The sequence below is a fragment of the Peromyscus leucopus genome, chromosome 4 (assembly GCF_004664715.2).
Source record: "Peromyscus leucopus breed LL Stock chromosome 4, UCI_PerLeu_2.1, whole genome shotgun sequence".
Taxonomy (NCBI): Eukaryota; Metazoa; Chordata; class Mammalia; order Rodentia; family Cricetidae; genus Peromyscus; species Peromyscus leucopus.
In genome coordinates this window covers 84,448,155-84,474,802 of record NC_051066.1, presented here as the reverse complement: position 1 = coordinate 84,474,802, position 26,648 = coordinate 84,448,155, and the positions used below count along the sequence as shown (strand labels likewise).

Here is a 26,648-nt window from a genome sequence, read left to right as displayed (position 1 = left end):
GACTGCAGGATTGGTCTCCCCATGCTTTGAAATAAGCATCCTGTGTGGGGACTGTTCAGTTGCTACCACTAGTCAAGTTGGTCTTAAAGCAAGGAACACATGTATTTATAATAAAACACATTTTCATATTTAACAGTAAAGAGAAAAAAACCCAGAACCCCCAGATTTTATGTACTTTGAAAATATATTTAAAAACATTAAAAATTCTATATTTAAAACATATATTATATGTTAATTGGTACACTTAAATAGAACCTGTATTTACAATATGCTTCTGATGTGGTTAAGTTTTAATGCCAATTTTTTTCAATAACATAATTATATAAATATACTAAAATACAATAAATATTTTTCTTGTTTTACATGGTGAATAATATCTTTACCATAGAGAGAACAAGGCCACAGACATTTACTTACAGTTTCAATGGAATCACTATAAAAAAAGCAACAGGTCTGCTGCCATGCATGAAAACATTTCTGCCAAAAAGAGACCACAGCAAGACTTTAAAAACAAAACAGAACAGAACAGAACCAGAACCAGAACGAACAGAAACAGAGAAGAGATTTTAAAAATAAATCTCAAGTCAACATAAACCACCAAACATGTAACTATGATGTATCTTATTGGGTAAGAGAGGGAGCCACTGACCACACAGTTGCTGAGTGTCTCCTATGAAGCCACTTAACAGACCTGGCCTTTGGAATACTGTTAAGACTGTGATGGGGAGTCTTTTGTTTGTTCGACTGATGTCTCTCAGAATGAAGCTGTGAAAAGTTAACATATAGCAGATAGTCCAAGCATTCCTTAGTAGGTTAAAAAACAATGACAAAGATTAATGTTGTCAAACGGCACAAAACAATCTATGCTACATAAAGTCTTTCTTTCAAAGACAGGTATTCAGTGGTACTCCAAAACACAGACTAGTTCTAAAGGAAAGACTGGACAAAAAGAAACTGTTTGCTGATGGTATCTTCATTCCCTGAGTCACAGTGGACATTCATTTTGTTCATCCTTCCCCCTCCTAAGATGAAGCAATTGTTTGCCTCCTTTTCTGATGCTCAGGAACCCAGGTAAGTAACCACTAACACATTCACGCTTCGAAGAAGGCTGGATAGGGAAATGGGCTTAACACTACCTCTCACTGGGTCCATTCATTCAGGCTACCAACTTGACTTCTAACCCCAAAGGGCAAAATACAGAAGGGACCCTCACCATGAACAGACAGAATTGCAGGAGGTTTCTATGCTCTTCCCGGGAGCAAAATTTTCTCCTGTGTTCTTGCCTCTTCCACAGTGCAAAGCATCTTCATTCAGTCTTGTCTCTGCACAGAATTTCTAGCCTTTCCAGACTTGATAATTCTGTCTGAGTTTTGGTGCCTTTTCCTTTTACCAAAAAGTCTCAAAAGACTCAAAAAATAAAACCTAGGCTTCCTGAAGTCTAGGTTCAAAGCAAATAAGTATCCCCGTAGCAAACATTTTCTATCACATTGCATTAAACTCATCATCATAAATGCCACATTTGGATCCAAACCCGCTCCAGGTTAATCGAACTTTATACACAATTATTTAGGAACGGGATGGAGGGCATAAATGGATTTGAGTGTGGTTCTCCAATGGAGAACCTCTTGAGCACTGTTAGGTAACGTAGGCACTTAAAGCAGGAGATCTAAGCAACTTGACACATCATTCCAGAGCCTACTCTGAAGGGTGTGTCTGTACCTTCCTTTAGGAATGTCTCAAGTACCATTCCCCACCTCCACCTAGACCTCAGGATGGCCACTCAGAAATTCCTCCTACATTGCCAGGAAATGTCAGCTCCACTTAGCTTCCACAGGGCCATTCAGTCGAATTTCAATGGCAGTGTGGATTCTTGCTCCGATCTAAGTGTCTGGCTGTATTTAGTAACCTTTACCTGCAAAAACATTGTTAGGCCTTATTATGATTTACCCAATGCTTACCACTTACTTAAAAAAAGAGAATACTTTGGGTTATTTATTCTTATTATTTTTCTCTTTGGGGGGAAAAACAAAAACAAAAACAAAATCGCTCTTTTCCTTGAGTGCCATGATATGATCATCTGTTCACAGTGGTGATAAAATATTTCAAATCGCGCAACTAAATTTTCTTTCTTAAGATAAAACAAAGCAAAAAGAAGGGACCCAAGGAGGAGGAGGGAGGGGAAGAGTGTACTTTGAACAAATTCGGGTCTTTCCAATAAAAGCAGCTTTCCCTGACCCATGCCAGAAGAGGGATCTGGGGACCAGGGAGATACATCATGGGCAGTGGAGTGTGAGCATTTTATTCAGTTGCCTTAATTTTTATTCACTTTCCAGTCATCTGATTGGATTTTGCAAACATCTTTACAACATACAAATATAACGTTTTATCAACCAGAATGGATACTGAAGAAATTTTCTCCATCCCTACTCCTGGCGGAACTAAAAAACAAAACAAACAAACAAACAAAATAAAACACAAAACAAACAGAAAGATTCCCCTCCCATCCCCCATCCCCTAAGCCAGTAAAGCAATGACAACAGCACCTTGACATTGTTTTAATTCCAACGCTATCAGAAGTCGAAAGCAGTAAAACAGAGTCCTAACAAGAACGAAGATACTTAGTGTCTAAAATGTAAACGGAATGTTTTGGTTCAGATTTTTGTATTTTTTTTGTTGTTTTTTTTTTGTTTTGTCAGTTTTCTGAAAGAGGGACAGTTTATTATCAATTCACAATTAAAGCAGCATGCAATTTATTATTTTTTTTAAACTTTTTGTTTTCAATTCTTGGCAACGGCAACAAACCACAACATTATCGAGGAATGTAATGCAGACTTTTAAAGTTGTGCGCAAATGACTGTTTCCTTTCTGGTCATGGATATGTCCAATAAATAGATTGTAGAACCACTGTACTGTATAAACTTCATTTATACATGCAGTTCATAAAATTATTTTTTTCTTAACTGAATAATTTACCCTGTTATGTATATATACAAATAGATAATTTTTGTCTCAATATAATCTATACAACATAAATCCACTATCTTCCCCTTTTAATGGTCAGTGTACATACACAGGAAGTGTCTATCCTTATGAACCGCCAGCCAATTCTCTTTTTGCTATCCATAGTAAGCGCCCGAACATACGACTGGGTAGTTCGGCATTGCGAGTTCCAGTGCCTTTTGTCTATACCCCTGCAGCCTTCCTTCGTGTAACCCATGGGATTACACTTGGTTTCGTAGAAATATTGCTTCAGTTGGCCTTTCGATACCGGGACTTTCTCCAGGACCGTGACCGTCCCACCCGACATGTCCACTGCAGTCTTTTTATCTGCCGCTGTGACCCACTCACTAATACTGTCACACACGCTCAGCTCCCCACGGCGGGCTGGGTCAGAGTGGCGCCGGACTCTCATTGACATGTTTGCAGCATCCAGGTAATTTTTGTATTCCTCCAGCAGAAAGAGCAGGGGAGGCTCCAAAGGCACTTGACTGCTGAGCATCACCCGGGAAGTGTACAAGTCCGCGTCCTTATGGTTTTCTTCGTTGGGCCGAACCTTCTGGTCCTCATCCAGCAGCTCTTCGATCACATGTTCAAAAGTGTCAGCCAGTGATGTCGTCAGACCTCTCGAACCTGCCCTGGGCCCATTCACGCTCTCCAGAGTCCCATGGGTCCGCACACCTGGGTAGGCCAAGCCGCCTTGTCCATGGACGTTTGCTTCTTTCATGGGCGCAGCCTTCATGCAACCGAAGTATGAAATAACCATAGTAAGGAAAAGGATGGTCATCACTCTTCTCACCTGGTGGAACTGTGGGAAGGAAGCAGAGACAGACACAGAACAGGTTAGAGCTTGCTCTTTCAGGGACACCGCGTGGCCCATCTGTTTGTAATTCCAGACCATTCTGCAGGGTCGAGTTTTTTTTTTTTTTTTTAATGTCTTAGTGATCCACTCCAGCTGCAGAGGACACAAATCAATGTCAGTTAGTGTGCTGTATGTGGCTTAATATAAACCAAAGACATGCAATGTTTTCCCCAAGATTTACATGTAAGCCTGAGAGTCAGCGGGTTCTAAGCAAGTGAACACAATGGTGGCTTCACTGCTCCCACGTCCTCCCACTTTAGCAGCTTTGGGAGTTTAATTTTTAATGATCTCTGCTCACGCTGTCACCAGAAACATAATCACAAATGTTACTAAGCAACAACTGCAAGTGGAATAGTAATCTTCCTTTCAAGTCAGCAACACAGTCCTTGGTAGGAATGTGTGACAGAAACAGTAGTGGCTTGAGGGCGGGATGGGTCTCTCTAGTTCTGAGGAAGGAGTCTGAGCAGGAGCAGTAGGAGAAAACTGCAGCCAGAGAGCTGGGAGGGGCCTTTTGCTCCCAGAGACAATGTCATGGCATGTTTGGACCACCATGTTTTGCAGATAAGAAAGCAAAAGGCCACATAGGACTTGCCTGGTGTCATGATGAAACTTGATTAGGAACTAGAGATACCATCTCCAAAGATCTACTACATCTGAAAAGGTTTTGTTTATTTCCAAACAATTCATTTTCAATAGGTGGGTTCTAATACTGGACCTGAGGCTGGTATGAAAACAATGTATCTCTTTAGAGGAAGCTGGAGAGTCAGCACTGAACAGCATTTATGGCAGTATCAGTGCCTCTCACATGCAGACTCTGCACTCATCACGTACTTAGCTCTCCCAACCCTCTGAAGGCTCTTAGCCGAATGGCTTGTTTTGGCTAATACACAGATCTAACTGAGAAGGCTCAACTTCTCTTTATCAGAACACCTCTCTCCCTTGGGTATGCATAGTGTGTGTGTGTGTGTGTGTGTGTGTGTGTGTGTGTGTGTGTGTGTGTGTGTAAAATGCTATTGTCATACCTTTACAAAGCTGAGTAGTGTTTTACACACTTTGGAATAGGCAGCCAGAGCTTCTTTCTGTACATTTGAAGTTTCCTACAGTCTCTTAACAGCACACCACCCAGTTAAACCTCTTGTTTGCCATAATTTGGCTTTGCATCTGTAAGCATGCTCTACAAACCCAATTAAAATCAAATAACAAGCAAAATTAAAACATACCTATAGACCAAACCAAGGTTACGTCAGGTGGTGGAAGACTTCAGAATTACTTACCTGAAGCACTGTGTCCCTTAGTAGTAAAGAGTAGCATCCCTCTAACTTAACATGCTAACTTTATTTCTACTTATCAGCTCTGGAACATGGACTTGTAAGGACATACACATACACAGATCATTATGCTGGGTAAATCCACGGGAAGTATGTTTCTGCCAATGATGTATTGCTGAACACAAAAACAACCTACCTCCAGTCAATAAGATACAGTGCAGAAATGCCCAAAAATGCTAGTACTGAAAACCAAAGTTTCTATTGTCCACTTTTGAAAGAGATAGAGTATTCTAAATCAAGAGGCTTTATATCATCCCCAATACAAATTTCCTCATATATTTACCTCCAATTTGCATAAATGGCAAGCATACTCAGAACTGCTTGGACTGGAGGGACAGCTGAGCAGCGAGAAGATGGCAGCTATTATATGTGGCATCCTGAGCAGGGAGCAGAGAGAACTTAAGCTGCACATGCTGTGCGAATTCTCAGCAAAATGGGACATTAAGGCTATCCCCAAGTCTTCAGTGGCATGAACATTCTCTTGAGGCTGTTTTCCTTGGGAGGGCAATGCACACAACAATAGTTGCAGACTTCATATTTGTGTGCAGCCTCCACACACCAACCACAGCAAGAGGATGCTCTGCATAGCGCCGGCTACTCAAGTGCAGTCAGACAGTAGGAAAGCGAGTAAGACAACATCTCACACTCACAATCCAGGCAATGATTTGAGACTAGCCAGCACTGCTTGGAAGGAGGTTCATGTTTTCCTTCCTGAGGAGATTGGACATTCTGCCTAAAGCCTTCTCCCTGTTCTGCACAGCATATCCACTACTTGGTAACCACGGCACCCTTAGGGAGGGGAATTGAGCCACTTGCCCCTCTGTGTCCTAGGACATTTTGTTATTGCTGTTTTCTATAGACTATTTTTGCAGCCCTTAGCCTAGGCGTGATGAGCCAGTATCAGATTTTAAGTTACTCAGAGTAGAGTAAGAACTATTTATGTTTGCTTGCTTGTATGTTTTGTACTGACTAGTAGAAGTTCAATATGAATAATTAGGTTGTCATTATTAATAAAAATCTATCTATCTATATTTATATATAATCTATATATAGAGATCTGTATCTACCTATATCTATCTATCTATCTATCTATCTATCTATCTATCTATCTATCTATCTATCCATCCATCTAGAGCTGCTTGGACCACATAGTGATTTAAGGTTAAAAGGCAAATTGGTTTGAGGAAAATGCACCTGCTTGATAATACTGCTAATAACTCAAGTTAGGAGTGTTTGTATTCAGTACTATTGCAGAAATGGATCCTGCATGGAGATTTCTGATCTGGGCAGGTGGTACTTAAACCACTGAGGGAAACTTTTTTCCTCCTATCCCAAGTCCATATTTAAGGAACTCAAGGGACTCTTATAATTTAGGCCAATGGAAGGACACATTTAAACTATTTTATGTTGGTGCATGCTTTTAATTCCAGCACTTAGGTGACAGAGAAAAATGGATCTTTGTGATTTTGAGGCCAGCCTATTCTACACAGTGAGTTCCAGGCCAACCAGGGATACACACAATGAGACCTTATCTCAAAAATAAGTAAATAAACAAATATTTTAGTTATCTGTATCTCACTGGTGAAGATTTGCCATTATCGACTGTTTTTATATTACATTTTATCAAATCTAAGACAATTTCATTAAAAACACACAAGTTTAAAGCTGGAGAGATAGTCCAGCAGTTAAAAACACTTGCTACTCTTTCAGAAGACACCAGTTCCATTCCTAGAACCCACATGGCAGTTCATAACTGTAACTCCAGTTCCAGGGGATCCAATGCCCTCTTCTGGCTTCCATGGGCACTACACATATATGGTACACATACATATATACAGACAAAACACCCATATATACAAAATAAAAATAAAAAATTTTAAAAGCCTGCCAATTTATGTTCTATTGAGAAAGAAAAATGTGCTCTCAGACTTTGCTTTTTCACTTTTGACACTTTTTTTTAAACTAACAGTTCTTTTAGACTTATTTGGATATAATTAATCCTACACAGGGTGCATACACAAAATAGAAAAACAAAGGAAATGGATGAAGGCGATGGAGGTATGTAATGATTGGCTAGCCAAGAATAACAGGATGGTATCCACAGGAGGATACAATTCAACTTAAAATGTTGAAATTAAAAAAAAAGGAAAAGGTGAATTTTAGAAGTAATGAGATACAGATTTAATAAGCAGTTACTAAATAGCTGTATAATTTAAAATGGCTGGAGGTACTTAGGCATCTTATCTACAGAGTTTGACATTTGTTTTATTACTATTACACTAATGAGTCTTTTGGGGGGCAGGTTGAGACAGGGTTTCTCTGTGTAGCCTTGGCTGTCCTGGAACTAGCTCTGTAGACCAGGCTGGCCTCGAACTCACAGAGATCCATCTGCCTTTCATGTGCTGGGATTAAAGGTATGTACCATCACCACCTGGCCACTAATGAGTCTTTTAATGTTAGGTTTTCTCTCAGCCTTTCATGGGTTTTATTTATCTTTTTTATTTTTATCTTTCTGATAAGGAAAGTAATTAATGCTCTGTGCATTGTTCTCTAATCAGTTACATAAGCAAACTCCAATCAACAATTGACATCTGAATATGACTTGTATTTTCACTCTAAGTTTACACATAGATCTTGCTCCAAGCTGAGCATCTAAATAGATTCAGTAACTAACTAGATGCTAACACATCCAGCCCCACTCCTCTGACACCCTCTAAATGGTACTTCAGCAATTCTTTCAGCCTACTTGCTGAAAAAACTTAGAAAAATGCCTCAAAAAGTAACTCAATACTTTTTGTGAGCACAACAACAAGACCTTCTTTGCCAGTTTATTGTATGTTTCTTCCTATGTACCCCAGGATGGCCTTGGATCCAATCTCAATCCTCTTGCCCCGCTTCTGAAGTGTTGGGAATATAGACATTCACCATCATGCCCAGGTCTACTTTGTTTTCTAACTATGGTTTCCTGATATTTTGGAGTTGACTGAAATGTTCAGAATAAAGTTTGATATAAAGTTTAATGACATTTCCTGTATAGCCTTCAAATCTAGTCAGTAAAGGCATTATGCCGATGTTTTGATTCAAACTCATCCCACCAACACCTCTTTCTCCAAGCACACTGCCACTATACTAGCCCAGTCCTTATCTCATTTTTTTTAACTCTAATGTCCCCTCATTATGTGGGATGCCCCTTCTGCCCTATAAACCTCCTGTTAAAACACTCCTATATTATTCTCTTAGACAAAAACTTACAATGGCTCTGCTTCTGTTCTAATCAGGCCAGGACTTGAGGTCCTTGGTCATCACTGGAAATGATTTGATTTTCTCTGCAAACAGACCTCTCTCTTCTATACCTGTAGGAAACTAGTCTTGGTCATCCTTCATGACCTGATTTAAGCATTAAAATTTGCCATTAAAAACCTGCCACCTTCTCTAATTACTCCAGCACAGGCTGTCTTCTTTCTTCTCCTTAATTCTACATTATTACTGTATTTGGTACTTCATGTCCCCAATATCTGCCACTGACAGTACTTACTAGTTATGGGCAGTCTTTTATAAGAAAATAAGTTCTCCGAGGAAAGTGATCATGTCATATCTCTCATAATGCTCACAGAAAAATTAAAAGTAATAATCTATAAACACTCATTTATTAAGTCAAGAGAAAGAAGGGTTCTGATGTCATTTTTTTCACAAGAAGACTTATAATTTGAACGCACTGAAAGCTTTAGTTAAATTCTTGATAAATTTTAGTATATATGTATATAATCAAAAATGTTAAACTCTTAGGTTGATATTTATCAATATCAACAGCTGAAAAAATTTATCATTCATGAAAAAAATTCTTGAATCTTAATGTAGCAACACATTGAGTGATTAAAAAGCAAAAAACACACTGTGCTACATACAGCTGTTTCCAGTGTGGAGGTTTGGGTAGTAGTCAGTGCTAATAGCAATAACAATGATAGCAAAATTTGGAATTTTTTATCTTCTGGCTTTCTTTTTCATATACTTGTAAATTCTTCAGTGAGTAATTTTATACACTATATTAGTAAGTCATAAAAGACTAATAAGGGTTCCTGTTGTGCTTTGAATATGAACTGCTCCCCACAGACTCTTATGTTTAAGACTCAGTCCTCAGCTGGTGCTATTTTGGGAAGTGATGGGAACTTTAGGAAGTAGGGTCTTAGTACAGAAAGCAGTCAGTGGGGACACTGGAGAAGCATACTTTATCCCTGGCTCCTTTCTCTTTGTTCTCTGGCTGTCACAGGTAAAAAGCTTCCCTCCACTATGCCCATCCCCTCCATGCCAGCCATTTCCTTCACCATGTCCACCCCTCCATGCCTGCCATTGGTTGAAACCTCTAGTAAATCTTTCCTCTTTTCAACCTTTTCTCTGATGGCAACAAAATCAAATACAACTCAAGATAAATCTCATCTTCCAAAGATAAAGGGGCTGTGCAGTGCTGCTAAGTAGATGATTAGTCTATGTCTGGTTATATTTAATGAATTCATTGATACCTTTTTCAAAGGCTTAACAACAATCAACTTTACCATACCTATAAAGTTCTAGGAAGAATTTCTTAGCCTCATCTCAGTAACGTTAATATAGTGTATGCCACAAAAAAAAAAAAAAAAATCAACAAGGTAAAGGAAAGTTTAGTTAGAAGCATGACTCACAAGACCTAAACATCTGACCAGAAGAATATGCATGATAGCTTGCTCCTCTACTGCAGTACTATAATAACTGTGTTGTATAAAAGATTACAGGACATTCATAATCTTCATCAAACTGGATTATCACAGAGAGAGGACAGTTAATATCATGATCACACAGGTACAGCAATTACACTTCATAGAAGTACTCTGTCAAGTGTCATAAAGCTAATAGATCACTGTCTCCTCACCCAAGCTCTTACTACCAGAACATAATGCCAATTTTGGAATATTAATCACAGGGGAGAGAAAGGCTATGACAAAGAGGGAGCTTATAAAACTTGGGCACCAAATTCTACAGAGGCCAACTTTCTAAAGCCAGTACCATAAAGATACTACTAGAACTGTTTTTAGTTTTTGTCATGATTCAGATCTTCCCCTTGTGAATTGAAGAGTTGGTCCTCACTGCAGCTATGCTTAGAGGTTCCCTTTTAGATAGTTAATAGATGATGAGGGCTCTGATCTCATCAATGGTATATTCATTGATGCATTAATAATTAAATGGTCAATGGGGCAAGGTAGAAGCCATAGAAGGTAGGGCCTGCATGTCGTTCTGCCTTATAAAGGCTAAGAAGCAGTGGGGCCAGATGACCATGGAGTGAAACCTCTGAAGTGTGAGATGATACAGTCTTTTCTCTTCCCTTAAGTTAGTCATATTAGAACTAAATTTTCATGGCCAAAATTGAGAAAAGGAACCAAATAACCATACAGGAAAATCAGAAAAATTAGGGGTGAGAGGACCATAAATGCTTTAACTGCTCCTAATCTCTCTCTCTCTCTCTTTTTTTTTTTTTGTATGTAAGCATATAGCCAAAGAAAATACGGTTTATGATAGGGTGTCTCATTTTAGACAGTCCCATAACTACTATGATGATTTAAATGTTTTAAAAAAGATTGGTTAATATTTAATTCTGTCATACAGGCTACAAACCTATTAAAACCACATTAATAAAAATCTGCAAAATAACGTTAAGATATTTATCTCACAACTGACTTCTCCACATCCATATGTCAATCATACTTCTGTTTGCTCAATTATAATACAAGGGATCTATCTTCTAGTTCCAAGTCTAGCAAGGAAGTAAGACCAATGTGTAATTTAAAAAAAAGACAAATGATCCAGGGAAGGAATAGATGAAATTCTAGAAGAAGACAGATGGTATTTCCAAGTAAGAAATGAAGAAATACCTTGTAAAGATTTCAAAGGATTCAGACATCTCCAAATAAGACACTAGGAGATAATGATTGCTTGATGAATGGGTTAGAGGTGAGAAAGAATGGAATTAGAATACGAAGAGAAGAGCTCTGGATTGGAAATAGTAAGACCAAACAATTGACCAACTTCATAATGTCCTAGGGATGATGATAAACAGATTGGATGCTATTTTAGGGGCACTTAATTTTGAGCAGAGGGGGGCTGTTTAACACTGCCCACACAAGACTTAAGTGGCAGATTAGAAGAAATAATGAGTTCAAGAATTGCATTATTTTTGAATAGAGAGCTTTAAAAATAAATACTAAGTAGTTGTTTACATGTAGAACTATGGATCTGGATCAATCTATTTACTGAAACATGTTTAAAAAAGGAAAGTGGTTACAGAAGTAGGCAAAGTTAAGTAGCAACTATCAGTAATGTCTGGGTTGGCAAAAGAACAGGACATAAAGAGATGGAGATAAGGAAAAACTACAAACTTTCGTTCCAATTATAATTGTACTGAACTTTGGTTCTATGGCTCAGCACTTTTAATTCAAAGCTCTCTGAGTGCTTTGCAAATATTAAGTAATTAAGACTCATAGGACCCAAGAGGTGCAGGTAACTATAATTATCCCCATTTTGTGCTGGAGGTAAGAAGAGCAGAGTTTTTAATCAACTCATCCACTCAGTGTGGTTCCCTTGGTAGAACGAGGTCAGAACCTAGATTCCAAAAGAAGTTTGGCCTTACACTAAAGGTACTAGTTTGTTTCATCCATCTACGTCATTTCTGTGTTATTTTCTCATGTATTGCTAAGCCAAGAATCAAAAAATAAAAAATAAGACAACACTAAAGACACCAACACATTCCTCAAAGAAAATAATCAAAGTTGAAATTCATAATTAAAATGGAAAAATATATAGTGTAAAGATGTAAAAAAAAAAAAACTAAACTAAACTAAAAAAAACACCCTACAGATAGTTATCTATTTAGTTGGCTGTTTGATTGAAGCTAATAAATAATTTTGAAAATAATATCAGATAATGCAAATGTTTCAAATCTTTTAGAAATACCTCTATAATATAATTTTTAAACCATTTGTGTCTTAAGATATTCAGCTATCCATGAGTGAAGGTTAAATTTAGGTGTTAATTTGACTAGATGAAGGAATGCTGTTTTGAGATGTGGCTGTATTTCCAAAGGAGATGGTCAGATAAATTGGTGGACTGAATGGAAAAGTCTGTTCTCAATTGCGGGTGGACATGATCTGTATCATTGACTGGTGCCTAGACAGCACAACACAAGAGGAGAAAGTGATTGGATCTTTTTTTGTTTTGTTTTGTTTTAATAACTGTTTCACACTCTTCTTTTCCAAGGTTCATTGTCACACAGACACAAGTTCTAACCTTAGACATCAGAACTAGTAGCTCTTTGGACTTGTATTTGGATCCTCAGACTCTCAGACCTTCAGACTTGGACCAAGCCATGCTACAGAACAACAGGGTCTGCAGCTTGCAAACAATCCCTCATGAGCCTTTTATCATCACAATCCTATGTGCCAACTTCTGTAAGTCACCTGTGTTCAGACATCTATCTATAGCTACATTGGTTCTGTCTTGCTGAAAACCCTAATACAACTTTCTATAAAACATTGTCTTTCATATCAGAGTACTCTAACCCCCTGGCTTTTTCATGGCATTGAACGACACAAACTTTATTTAATGATAATATAAGAACTGAAGAATTTGATGAGTTTTAGTATATTCCTGTAGTAAAAAAACGCAGGTAAATACCATGAGAAAAAAATGTATATTGTACTGATTCATTGATTTGACAGATAATTTACATGTATCTTTGATAGAATGCCAGTCTTCTATTACCATCATCTACTCCCCTCCCCTAATATAAACAAACAAACAAACAATGGTTTTCTATTGGCAGAAGACTTACCTTTCTTTTGGAGAAAAACTAGACCATCTACTAAGGACAGAGACTGAACATTCTCCCTGGAATTATTACCCAGAGAAAGCTGTATAGTACACTATATCAACTAGATTCTCTAGATTAATAAATGATCCAATTCTCTTTATGTTGATGCTATTGAAACAGTATTTGGGAGTAGGTCTGGTTAAAGTATCAAACATCAGCTGAAATGATGACTTGAATTTGGAAAGAAGGAATAAAAAATTGTCTTATACAAAGACTAGATCTGGGCAGAGAACTTTCTTTCCTGACATCCTAACCTAGGGCACAGCTGCCACCCTTCCAGAGGTCCTAAGTGCTGCCATTAACACTGCCTCAGGCAGCATAATGTTTCTCACAACCAGTGGATGTTTCTGAATGCCAGAGCCCCCCTAAAGATACCAATCCTGTTCATACCTGCCCTTCTCTTTTGCCTAAACAGCACATGACTCTAACAAACAATCCTTAGCACCAAGCATTCCTAATTCACTTGTTATCAAATACGCATTTCTAAATACCCTTTAGAACAGCTATTTTTAGTTATAAGGCCCAACTGTCAGCTGACAGTCAAAAAGTAAAATCTTTTAAAATTAGGATTCTATTTTTTTTTCAGAATTCCAGGTGAGATTTCTTACCATTCACCAAAGTAAGATTCATCAATGTATTATTTACCAAATTGTCATATGTGGCAGATAAATACTATTAATATTTCAATTAGTATCATTAAGTTTTATCAACTCACTCTGTAATGCACAACATATAACTTTATCATATGAATATCATATTTAATGACAGACATTCATCAATTACAATGGAATCATGGATGTTATTTTTTAAATTATTTTGTTATATGTATGGGTGTTTTGTGTGCATATATGCCTCGTACCCACAGAGGTCAGAACAGGGAACTCAATTCCCTTGGAACTGGGAAGTTTCAAGGTTGTGAGGCACCATTTGGGGGCTGAGAATTGAACCCTGGCTCTCTGGAAGAGTATTTAGTGCTTTTAATTGCTGAGCCATCTCTACAGCCCCTTAGATGGGGTTTTTATGGAAGGGGATAATACCTTTGAAATGTCGAACAGGGGTGTGAAAACAACTTCAGCATCACACTGGTGCAAGTGAACTACAACCAAATTGTATTTAAATATGTACTTGAATTTATAGAAAAATGTCAAGGCTGAAATTAACTTTTTGCAGCCTAAAGTCTCAAATATCAGGTAACATTTTCAATGAACAGTTATACATTGCTTATTAATGCAATTCAAAACTGTCAGTAAAAGATTGATCAGTGAATAAAACAACTGTTGAATAAACTGGAGGATCTGAGTTTGAGTTTTCAAAACCCATGTGAAAGCCAGATGCACTCTGTGAGCATCGGTAATTTCAGCATCTCCTATGGGGAAATGAAAGGCAGAGACAGGCGCACCCCCAGAAGTGTTTGAACTTGCTAGCTTGGTATATGCAGCAATGATAAGACCTCATCAAAAATAAGGTAGAAGGTGAGGACCAACATTTGAGGCATATAAACTCCACATGCACAGTGTGGTGTCCATGTATGCTCATTCACATACATATTTGTGAAGGCATGCACACACATTGTACATTCAAACAATAACATAGAATTAATACAAACTTGTTAAGAAAAATACTGCAACAAAATAAGAAATTTGTGGGACCTGATATTAGAGTTTTAGGAAATGCAGGTATGGGATAAAATTCAATGTACTCCAACTAATGAGCCCTTACTTCTTTCTCAAAGTGTGATCAATGACCAAGCTGCATTGATACCATCAAAGAGCTCATAAGAAATGCAGCATCTTGGCTTCCCCTCTCTCATCCCATTTATCCTACCCACTGTCACAGCCTGTATTTCAACTAGATTCAGATATTTGAAGTAGATTCAAAAACTCATCAAAGCTGAGATATAAAACACCAAATAATACCGAGAAAGGTAGCTGAGGAAGGTAAGGACGGAAATGGGCAACATCAAATTGAGCACTATGGTACTTCCTTAGTAGGCCATGGGGTTACTGGCCATCTTCCTTCTTTGTCACCACACTCATTGCTCATTGCTTGGGAAAGTATTGCTGCTTTTGTAATGGTACTAAGTAAAACCTTGGCTCTCTTTTTTTGCTAACTGGCTTTTCTACTCTGTCTATGCTAGAGGTATGGCATGAGATATATGGGGTACCTATAAATGAGAATGCTTAAATGAGCATTTATAGGGTACCACTGATATAAATCTGGACTGCTATTCAATTACTAATTTTTCCCAAGTGCCATGAGGCAGATGCAAACATATTTAGCTCTCCTAATCACTTCACACAGTCTGATATCACCCACTCAATGAGAACCATGCTAGAGATGACACGACTAACTAGATCTGAGAGTAGATTTCCAAGCACTCTGCCAGATGTCAAGTTGCTTTCAGCCAGATGTCTCTGGTGCTTTGTGTTCTGAAGTGGTAAAGGAGAGGCAGAGGCAGAGGCAGAGAGAACTCACCCCCTCAGGCAGATTTCTTATTTTTAGAGTTGGTCCTGAAACCAACAGATTTCCAGCTCTTTCCTACCATGTGGACATTTCATATACCGTGAAATTCAAAATACGATTAAGCCTCACTAAATTGAACGGTGCTGGCAAAAACCCATAATATACATAGTATCAAGGACCATAATCGTTCCTCCAACTTTAGTCTATCACTACAACAAATGCCCAGTAGGTAGCACAATTTCTCAGTAAGCATCTAATATTTGAAATCAGTTGCTTCAAGACAAGTGCCTTAAATGGATTTTGAAAAGTTAAAAAATGAAAGAAATGCTTAAAATTTTTGGAACTGAACAAAAATATGAGGGAGTTGTCAAAGCAATTTTTTAAAGCAGAACTGGAGTCTGGTCCACTGTTGAACTCTTGACAAAACATTGTGAGGACTGCTAGATTCCAAACACCAAGAACTCACCAGTTTCACCCATCCACATATAAATTCCACGCACTGGGAATCCTGCCAGTGTGGCAAACCATGTGCAAACTTGCGGGGCTGATGAGATATGGAGTCTTACTTTCTCTGGTGATGTCTCAAGTATTGTTGAGTTCTACCTTGAATAGGGGGTTGAAAGCCACAAATGTCAACATGCTAAAGGACTGCCTTCTCCAGGTCATACACAGGCACACCTACAGGCAGAGAATAATGTGAAAGCAAAGCATGGCACTGTCCCCTTGCCTCCAAGAGTAAGTGTGCATGGCACCAAAAGCAGAATGCAAGATGGGCACAGTTGCATTCTTTGTCCCTAAGGAGAGAGCATGTGGTAACTCTTAGCTCTGAGAATAAAGGGAATCCCTTTAAGCAGTGTTGTTTGCCATTATGTGTTGATTGGAAACATTCCAGGACCATCACGATTCAAAACCAGAGACACAGAAGAAGAGAGTGAAAGCAGACTGTCTTATTTCAATCTCTTTTATACAATTAGCTACTTTAATCAAATTCTATCTATAGAGTACTGTTGAACACCCCTGTGTTCCTGCCATTATATGCTATCAGGATTCTTCCTGCTGAAAGCCAACATCTCAGTAGAAACCACAGTCCCACAGCCCCACAGCCACATAGACGTAATGGAGCCCAGAGCATGGTAAAGACATGTACTTGCCAGCTTTTCTACAGATGATAGCCAACATATTCCTGTGGCTATCAGCACAATTTCCACTACAGAAAGAATATATATACAATATCAACCTGTAAACCCGTCTTAGGACCAAGCTTGTAGATTTAATATCATCACTTCAGGAAGATGGCTATGTTTTGTCTAAACAAAGGACCACTCTCAATTTGACCCTATCTTCTGAAAACATAGAACGCCAAACTTAAAAAAGTGAGGTTAAAAAAAAATATGTGGAGGAAGCAACTGGGAAGATAAGTTGCCCCTGGCAACAGAAGAACAACATTCCTTTTCAAATTACTATCAAATTACTATTTTCCTGGGGGAAAGATAAAATTAGCAAGAGAAGGTTACTAGTTCTTTGTTGCTCACCTTTATGACACCATTTTCAGCAGTTTGTTCTCCTCTACTGAGGCACAGAGGCACACACCACAGCCTTTCTCCTGGGATGCACAGTCATACCATATAAAAGTGTGTGGGTAGATGCCAAAACATGTATGGACATGCAACCCATTCTGTAGAAACTCAATGTTCTGAGTCTTAACGAGGATTAGCCTGGGCACATGGAGAAAACTGGTGGTTCCACACATCCAGTTGTCCTTCGGGTTATGCTTGCATCCAACTCTGTAATTTCTTTTAATTGCTTACTGCAATGCACAGGAAAGTGCTCATTATTTGCAGCTTAATGTGGGAGGAAAAATAAAATATGTTTCCCTGCCCACTGTCTTACTCCAGCTCTCAATTCTTCTAAGTGTTACTGTAAGGAAGTTTCTGTGCACTGTGCATAATGATCCACATGGACCATATTCAGGATACTGACTGTGTTCTGAACTACTAAAAAATATACTGAAAATAGTAGCATCTCAGATGAGAAGTGATCTTTGTGGCTGGTCAAAAATACCACCACTACTTAAGCACTGGTATGGGAATATTCAAACCTGTAGTGCCATGAGTAGCAGAATAGTGAGAGCTCCAGCCTTCCCTCTTTTCACTAAACATAAATTTGTAGAGGTGGCATGAAAACTCACAACAATATATTTCATCTAAGTAATGGGATGGGGACTACCTATACCCTCTAAATAAAAGCCATTGTTTATAGCAGTCATGTAGGTGGAGAATGGATTTTAGAAGATACTCTGGGCAGCTGTATAAATACTAAGTATTATTAAGCTGCTTTTGTATTAAAAATGACCACTGAACTCTCATTAACTATTAGCCATATAATCAAATCAATTTACAACTGTTTGTTTGGCTTTTCTGTATAGGTCCAGTTGTGGATAAGGTGTCTTTGATTTTGAAAGCCTAGATGGTGAAGACGTTCTGTAGTCTCTATATTCCAGGTTCTTTATTTACTTCAGTAGAATCCTATATGAGAGTTTCTCATATACAGTGTGTTTAAAGTTTAACTCCATGGGCTTGAATATGACCCTAAAGTTTCTTTGTTAAAGCCTGTCCCTAACATGGGGTTATTCCCTTAAGGTACCAATCATGCAATACATACATAATTCCAGAGTGTCAAAGTTATGCATGAAGGTAATTCATTAAAGGTGTCAGACATTTTTTTCTCTGGGAATTTTTTGGACATTGGAACATAACTATGTACTTTATAGACCACTAACACTGCTACCAGATGCTTCTCTGCCAACTCTGCTGGAGTAAGAATGATTTCAATCAAGACCCAAATGTTAAGTGCCTTTTAAAAATGTACCTGTGACATAACATCTTCGTAACACCCTAACTTAATACTTCCCATGTCTGAATGTCTAATGCTGTATGGCACTTTATTTGTGACCCTTGTCCTACTTTTTAAGACCGTAGCTTAGGGGCTAAGATATTTGCAGAAAGAAAATTACGGCAGGACAGTCTCCAATGTATTCTCAAGAAGGAATGAAAACCACAAAGATGGCAGAAGAAATGGTCCAGCCTGGTGCATGCAGCACTCTTAGGACTGGGATGTGGGGGAACTAGCATTCTTAATTCATGTGTTGAGTTAGATGACAAATAGAACATCTTGCTTCTGACCATCACCAGCCCTTGGGAGAGAGGACACTTTGAGAGAAGCAGCTTCAAGGAGCCTGAGAACAGAACTGGAAATGCCTGCTGTGAAAGCCTTTGCAAGTATCATTAACAAAGTCAAGTGTGTCTTTGTCACTGTGCATCAGCTAGCTTTTGGAAGTCTACTTACACACTCATGAACGGTCTCTTGTGTAGACCAAATACACTCATCAGTGCAACTCTCCAAGTTCAACTGTTCTGTAGAGGGGAAGAAAGTAATTTTAATATGGCCCTGTCAAAACTCTGCTTTAGAAAAACTTGTTTGGTCAGGCATGTTGTCTCACCTGCAATCTAAGCAGTGAGGAGGCAGAGGCAGAAGGATTGCTCCAAGTTCAAAGTCAGTCTGGGCTACATAGTGAGTTCTAGGCCAGCCAGGGCTAGAATGAGACCCTTTTTCATGAGCAAGCAAACAAATATGAAAAGAGGTACAAGAATGCCTATTTGGATTGGATAACCACTCTGCCACGCTCCATTTGCCACATCCTCCTAGGCAGTGGGAATGACAGAATTCCTTTTTTTCTAAATAAGGCATTGGCAGAGAAAAATGAGACTAAGAATCAGTCCAATAAGAGTGGTAAGAGTTATGGGAGGCTGACCTGGAATCCACGCCATTCACAACCTGGAGATGTTATCTAGGTCATAAATCATGCTGCTTTCACATGATTCCCTATTTGCATACTGCAGGAGGCTGCCTGGCAACACCGAGGACAAAGTGTACTGAGAGTGAACCACAGTTCAGCGTTTATGTGCTCTGGAATTTTCATTTACCACAGAAGGTGCTAATTATTTAATTACAAACTTTGGGGGAAGCACAGAATCATTCCTCAAAAGAGCATTCCTTGGGTATGAATACTCTTAGCAAGACTTCTCTGTGCCTTGAGGTGTCTATCTTGAAGTCAGTCCTGGAAATGAGGTTGGTAACAGAAAAGAGAGCACTGGATTGGAAGCCTGGGATATAAAACACCACGGTGGAAAAATTTTCTTTTTTGTTCCAATAATCACTTGAGCTCTTTAGAGCCAATCTTGCTAGTCAGGTGAATAATGAATGTACGCCTAACTTTCCATTACAGGGAACTCTGCAAGCGGCAACATGGGCCCATTCTGTGTGTGGCACTGGAGTTGTCATAAGCCTATGTCCACAGTGAGACATTATGCCCACTGTGTCACAGTCTCACTGAAAATCAGGGGCAAAATAAAAGACTGAGTATTCACTTGGAAATTACTATGTCTCATCTGACCCCAACTCACCGGAGGTGACTCTATGGAGAGATGGGTGTTCTCATACACTGTTAGTGGGAGTATAAACTGTTGCATCCTGGGTTAGGAAAGTTTAGGGAATCACTATCAAAATTGTGAGTGAACTTTACTACTACAATACAGCCGTTCCACTCCCAAGAACAAATGTAGAGACAGGTGCACAGGTACAAACATGCATATATACACATGCACGTGTATGCATATATATAACACATAAGGTTATCAATTATAACAAGATGTATAACCCAAGAAGTGCAGCTTTCAACTATGGGAAAATAGAACCACAGTAATTACTTAAAGTCAAATAGGCAGCTATGAAGAACATGCTCTGTCCCCCATAAGCTGGAATGGAAAGGTCTCTGAAATATAGTTGTAAGTGACCAAAAACAATGTGCAGAACATTACGTCACCTTTCCTTTAGAGATGGGGGGGGGATAATGACAGCCATACTTACTTATATTTCTATAAAGCAAACAATAATGATTTCAAAACAAATAATTCTATACTAAAGTGGATTGTAGGTGTCGTGTGGAGGGTAGGTGCAGACTTCTTGGTATAAACTTCTTTTTAATACTATTTTGGTATTTGAATAATGTAAATAAATTAAGTATAAATTTTTAATTAACCCTAGGCCTAGATGGTACATGCTGGTAATCTTTGTATATGGGAGGCAGAGGCAGGAAGATCAAGGAATTCAAGGTTATCCTGAGCTACACAGTGAGTTCAAGTTCAGCCTAAGCTACATAGAGCTCTGCCTCAAAAAAAAAAAATTGACTAAATAATCAATTAACTCATTGAATAAGAAAGTTTTAAAAATATTTAACCCAGGGGTTTCATTTTTTAAGACCCATATCCTCGCTGCTGTGGTGTGGTACCCAGAAGTGTGAGTTTTCTATTTCATCTTTTGGTACATTTCCCTGGAAGAAATGGGCAGAAGGGCAGGGCTGGAGCCTGGGAACTAAAGACATGAGTTTGGATCCTTTCCCTAGCACGTCATATAACACTAACCCCATTAAGTAGCCATTTGACCATTTTTTTTTCTTACCAGAGAATTGAACAAATGCATAGGTGGACAAACTTAAGGACCCGTGCCTCACCTCTGTGACACACCGCGAGTCAGAATACTAACCCTTCTGTTAGAAAGTGAGCTTCCCAAAGAAAGAATAAGAATACGAACACAAAACAAGAACAAGCTGACAGAGAACGACTTGAAGAGAAAGGCGTGTAGTTAAAGGGCTCCATGTGTGGTTATCCTTGGTGTTTTGCATTCTGTAACGTCTAGCAGGGAAACTGGGCAGGCAGCTATAGGGGAAACTCTAAGGACACAGATTTGGATATAAACCTGAGACCTATGTTGAATGTAAGCCCCAGTAGGATGGCCCTTACTCTGTGAACAGTATCGTTATTGGAGCAAGTAAGTGCCTGCTTCACACAGGTGGCTTCCAACTTACTTCCAAAATCAGATGGAAACTTCAAACATTTCTGAAAATGTTCCCCAGAGGACCATTTACCCAAAATTAGAGACTGAATGAAAAACCATTCTTTTAAAAGGCACCTCTCCTCCAAGAAAAACCCTTCTCATCTCCATATGTACAGTCATCTGGAAAGCAGATTTACCATGAAACGGATGGTCAAAACTGCCCCACAATGTTAAACTAATCAAGGAAATTGAAGCGTTGCTTTCCTCACCTTCCTGGAGTGAAACATTTCAAGAGGCTGGAGGTAACCACATGTTGGTGCTGTAACCTGGGGTTCACCAGCAGTGCTCTCACACCGCACCAACATCCAGATGCTGGGATGGGAAACCAGCTACTTAGAACCCAGTAAAAGCAAGTAGAGCCCTCCCTTCTATTTTGATTAGTCAGGGCCTCTATGTGATGTTCTTGGTTCCAGCAGGGTCTAATTCTGCTTCCAGCTGTATTTAAGCTGGCTAACTCGTACGACATACTTGGGGATCTCCCGCTAATGAAATGAGGGAACCGCACACACCACGCGACTTGGAAGACAGATATAGTGGGACCCACCAGTCATATAAACCAAAGTGATGTGATGGCTATATGGCAGGAGCAATCTTCCTCAGACAGTGCTCTTTTGAAGCAAGGCCTCTTGAGCAACATAGGGATGGGGAAATGACTTCTCTAAACACGCTTGTAGACCTCGGAACTTACACAACTTTTTCAAGATCAAAGAGCAAATAAGAGGTATGTTGGAATCACATTTAATCATTAGACTCAGGAAAGGTACCAGGCATGGGCTACCTCATACAAGTTCTATTTCAGAAATCTTTCTGTGATATGAAGAAAATGGACTGCTCTTAGATGTTCTAAATCATCTTTTCAGACTAGAGCATCGTCTCCAAAGCTCCTAACATCTAATCTGACAGAGACACGATACACAACAGTGATTTAATGGTTATGCAATTAATCACTATGCTCGGAGATGCAGAAAACAAGTCAGATAGGGTAGGCTTATCATGGACAGGAGTCTTTTTAGTGGAAACAGAATTCCTGCTGGGTCTTAAAGAATTGGTATAATTGTGTGAGGAGAAAGTAATAAGTAAACAATAGACTAGGAGAATTGTAGGAGATTTCTGATCTTGTCCTTTCTGTTAAAGCTCATTTAGGTGTGAAGTGTGCTAGGGAGGCATTTGCTGTTTTGATGATAAGGTATTAAAACATATTCTTCTGGAGTTGGGAAGTAATAAGAATATAGCTCAGTGATAATGGCAAGTGCCAGTCTAAATTTTACACATATTAACACATTTAACCCCCCACTACCCTTTCAAGAGTTTGAGGCACAGAGTAAGTGACTGGCTGGGATCACAGACTTGACAGATGTTAGACGAACTCCATCCTTGGGTTCAGGAATATGGACTTTGGTCTTTTGGTCTTCTTTGGAAGTCTCTGATAGGAAATTCCTTCCAAGTCAGAACAACATTTAATAGGCCTACCAGTCAGAGTCTCTGAATGTCTGGTTATTTGGAAGCCTGCAAATCTCTTCTAGTCATGTTCTAATCTAGGTATTTGGGCAATGAAGTAAATGACTAGTCCCGATAAATCATAGGCTATTAGGTTTATGTGACTTCTAGTTCAGGACATCTCAAACGTTTCTGTATGGATGAGACAACTGTGCAAATTGCTAAACACAGCACATACCCAGGCTCAGTTTTAGATTCTAGGACCTCAAATCTGTATTCTTAAAAGTTCACAAGGCATTTATGATAATCACTTGGTTTGGGAATCTGTGCTCTTTATGTTCTAATTTACTACCTCCAATAGTTCACCTACCCCAACCTTCAGCTTTACGAAATATGTGCCCCAATTCCTGTGTCTATCCCCACTTTGTTTTTGTTTACAATACTATTGTACTATAAGAAAATCATTACCATGAACGTGAAGACCATAAAGAAGGAGGTAGGCTAGATGTGTAACCCAGTGGGGACATTTACTTAGTGTGCGCAAGATTAAACTCTGGGTTTAATCTGTAGTAGAAAAAAGGAAAGGTGAAGAAAACGAAATATTCAGTAAATTCAGGGAGAACATTTTGAAATAAATATTAATGCTAATTATACATGTTAATGATGAATACATGCTTAGTTGTTGCTTTTCTTCCATTATAAACTATGATTTCCAAAGTTCTAAAATGGGAAATTTTGCACATTTTTTTTTTTTAAAGGAAATCTACCTTTCTAGTTACTGTTTTCAGAATACTCTTAACTGGGAGGCAGAAGGAAGTCTCAACACAAAAAAATTGGCACAGAAACATGTTAGAGGATTGATGCCTTCACAAGAAACAAGTATTACTCCAGCATTACTCTGCTATGGACCTCTACCTACTGACTTCTGATTGAGAGCAATTTGCTTACTGAGGAGGTTTTATGGAGTGGAGTTTCAAGGGATCTCTAGGAGGGGTATAGTTGAGATTGAGGGGCAGAGATAGCATGCTGCTTGCCTGTTCTCTAACTAGACCAGAGTTGCTTATTTTACACACACAGGCACACATGCATGCACATACACATATGTGCTCTGTGTATGGTTTTATTAAGAAAAAATGGTGTATGGCACAATATTATGCTTTCTAGGTTTTACAACATGAACTTAAAGGCTAATTGACACATTTGTCTTTCCAATTTTGTTTCAAAGAGCAGATTAAGAAGTAACTAGACAATAGTTTTGGTACTACATAGAAGGCCAATCTGTTTGCCATTTACTAATCCTATGGGTACCCCACCTCTTCTTTCTGAGATTCACAAAACAATTATGTGAAAGTTTGCTTCCTTGCATGTTAGCTAACTATTTCTAAGTTGGTAATGCCAAATGTGCTGTACTTAAGTGATTATAAAGGCATGGCCCAGGAACATAACATACATATTAATAACACCGTATATTTGAGCAAAATCACCTTCTGACTTCAAAATTAAGTAAACAAATGATTTGTTTCTTCATTTGTGCATTATACTTCTATAAGCCTGGCCCAGACTTGCAGTAGCTCCATAAACAGCTCCTGTTATACCATGGGCTTACACTGAATCTGCAATTACTTAAAACACCCAAGTTTTCCCTTCCTGTCATCTGTTGATAAGTCAGCCTCCAAGTCCACACCCCTAGCTCCCTATTTTGTTCTGCTGGATTTTTAAATTCCACAAGGGCTGGGGCAATAGCTCAGTTGTAAAGCACTTGCCTCAAAAATCACAAGGGCCAAAGTTCTGTACTCACACCCTACACACAAAGTGCAATGGCATGTATTTGTGGTTCTAGCACTGGGGCATTGAAGACTGGGGTATGCCCGGAGTTGAGTGGCCAGCAAGCCTAATGTACTTGGTGGGCTCCAGATCAAGGAGACACCCTGTCTCAAATAACAAGGTAAATGACATCACTAAGAAATGAAAACCCAAGTTTTCCTCTGATGTCTTCACAGAAATATGTGCACATACATCCACACACGAACACACATAAACATATAATTCACACATATACACAAGTAATCACAGTATTTCCCATTAAATAAATGTAAATGATCCAACTTCTATCTAGCAGCAGAATGCCTGCAGTGCCTGTTGGCTTTATGCTTTGATGTGATAAGCATATCGTCTGTGCCTTCAGACACATCATCAGCCAACACTCCGTGCTGGGTGTACTTTCCCAGTGTTGCATAAGAGAGAACACCTTGGAGCCTTTGGTCTAGGAATGTGGCCTGGGACTCTGCCAAGCATCTCCCTCCAGCATCATGACTGTAGATTTCTCCACCATTAGATTCTATGTAATATAAGAGAAAGTAGTTCGTGTTTAAAAACACATCCAACAAATAAGTGCACATGTGAAAACACAGAGAAAGTTGTTTCAGTTTGGGCCCTGGTTCATGTTTCAGAGGCAGAGGAGTCCACAGAAAATGTAGTGTTGAGGCAGAAGCTCCAAATCCAAGAGTCATTAGACTCACTGCCATTAGACTTTACTAAATGAGCGTCCCTTCATCTTCATACATGCTTCTCTCTATCTTTCCCTTGGGGTCGGGGTGGGAGGAGAGGGAGGTGCTTGCTTGCTTTCTTTGCCTGAATAAGAATGTTTTCTGATTACTCCCATGGATGACACAAAGCACGTAGGGTACAGTTTCTTTCTCTGGTTGCCATGCTGTCTGTTCTTTCTTACTAGACACTGGCACACATTTAATACGTACTGTGTTCAGTCCCTGAAACACACAGGAACCAGCTTCTCCGCTCACACTCTAAAATTGAAGACTTTAAAAAAAATTTCACCTGTAAGTTTGTAGTTTCTTTCTCAATCAACTTTAACATGCCAAATATTCTGAACATAATTTCATGAATGAGGTAAATTATGCATAAAAAATTTTAGAGCTCAGTTAAGTAAATGATTTTTACAATAGGTACTAGGGAAAAATAAGTATTATTAAATATTTCTTCCAGTTTCTTTCTCCCTGCCAGCAAAACAATAAACACCTCCCCCCACCCCCCCACCCCACCCCCGCCCCAAAACCATTAAGTTCTTTCATGGACAACATCAACAAATGCAGAATCTCAGGCCACTACTAATGAATCTGTCTGTTCCTTTAGCAGCTTTTACGAATGTGCCTCCTTAGACTAATGCTGTTCTGGATGCTGATGTGGGATCATGCAGAGGTACACTAACTACACGTAAGTTTATTATACAACTGGGGAGACATTTGAGTTAACTTATAGTTACTGATTCCTGTTTTCATCACTTTTCCATGCTATTTACTACCAGGTTGATGTTATCTTTATCATTTCTTTCTACTTCTTTTATTTTCCTTACTTTTGAGGATGGGGTGTGTGGTAGGTGAAGTGGTGTTTAAAAATCCTGCCCTAATTATTACCCTCCATTTTATTCTTAAATCTTCTCAAATCATGAAAGTTAAAATTAGATCAGAGATGAAAGGCTTTCTTTAAGATCTTTATATTTCATTTATTTGGTGTTATTCTGTCTCAGAAAATAGAATGAATTGCCATTGGCAATGGTAAAATCAAAACCTTTGTATTCAGTGCTATGGTACAAACACTTGAAAACAGTAAGTAAATGGCGGTGGGGGGAGACCAGCCCTTGATTTCTGGTACCCGATTTTACATTGACTCGCACATTAAAACTTTTAAACCCACTTAG

At 38.8% G+C, this 26,648-nt stretch overlaps 1 protein-coding gene across 1 annotated transcript; it reads right to left on the bottom strand.

The window, feature by feature from the left end:
* Nucleotides 1-275: 275 nt before the first annotated feature.
* Bdnf (brain derived neurotrophic factor) lies at nucleotides 276-25,858 on the bottom strand. The gene is made up of 2 exons (XM_037204438.1): nucleotides 17,082-25,858; nucleotides 276-3,805 (listed from the first exon to the last, which is right to left on the bottom strand). The coding sequence occupies exons 1-2, from the start codon at nucleotides 17,292-17,294 to the stop codon at nucleotides 3,038-3,040; spliced, it is 981 nt and encodes a 326-aa protein (XP_037060333.1). The 5' UTR covers nucleotides 17,295-25,858; the 3' UTR covers nucleotides 276-3,037.
* Between the last annotated feature and the right edge of the window lie 790 nt (nucleotides 25,859-26,648).

Excerpts from the sequence above, each read along its gene's own strand:
- Bdnf (XM_037204438.1), bottom strand. The coding sequence starts at position 17,294 with ATGTGTGGAACCACCAGTTTTCTCCATGTGCCCAGGCTAATCCTCGTT. Across the intron at positions 3,806-17,081 it reads AACTGCTGAAAATGGTGTCA|TTCCACCAGGTGAGAAGAGT; the intron begins TAAAGGTGAGCA and ends TCCTTCCCACAG.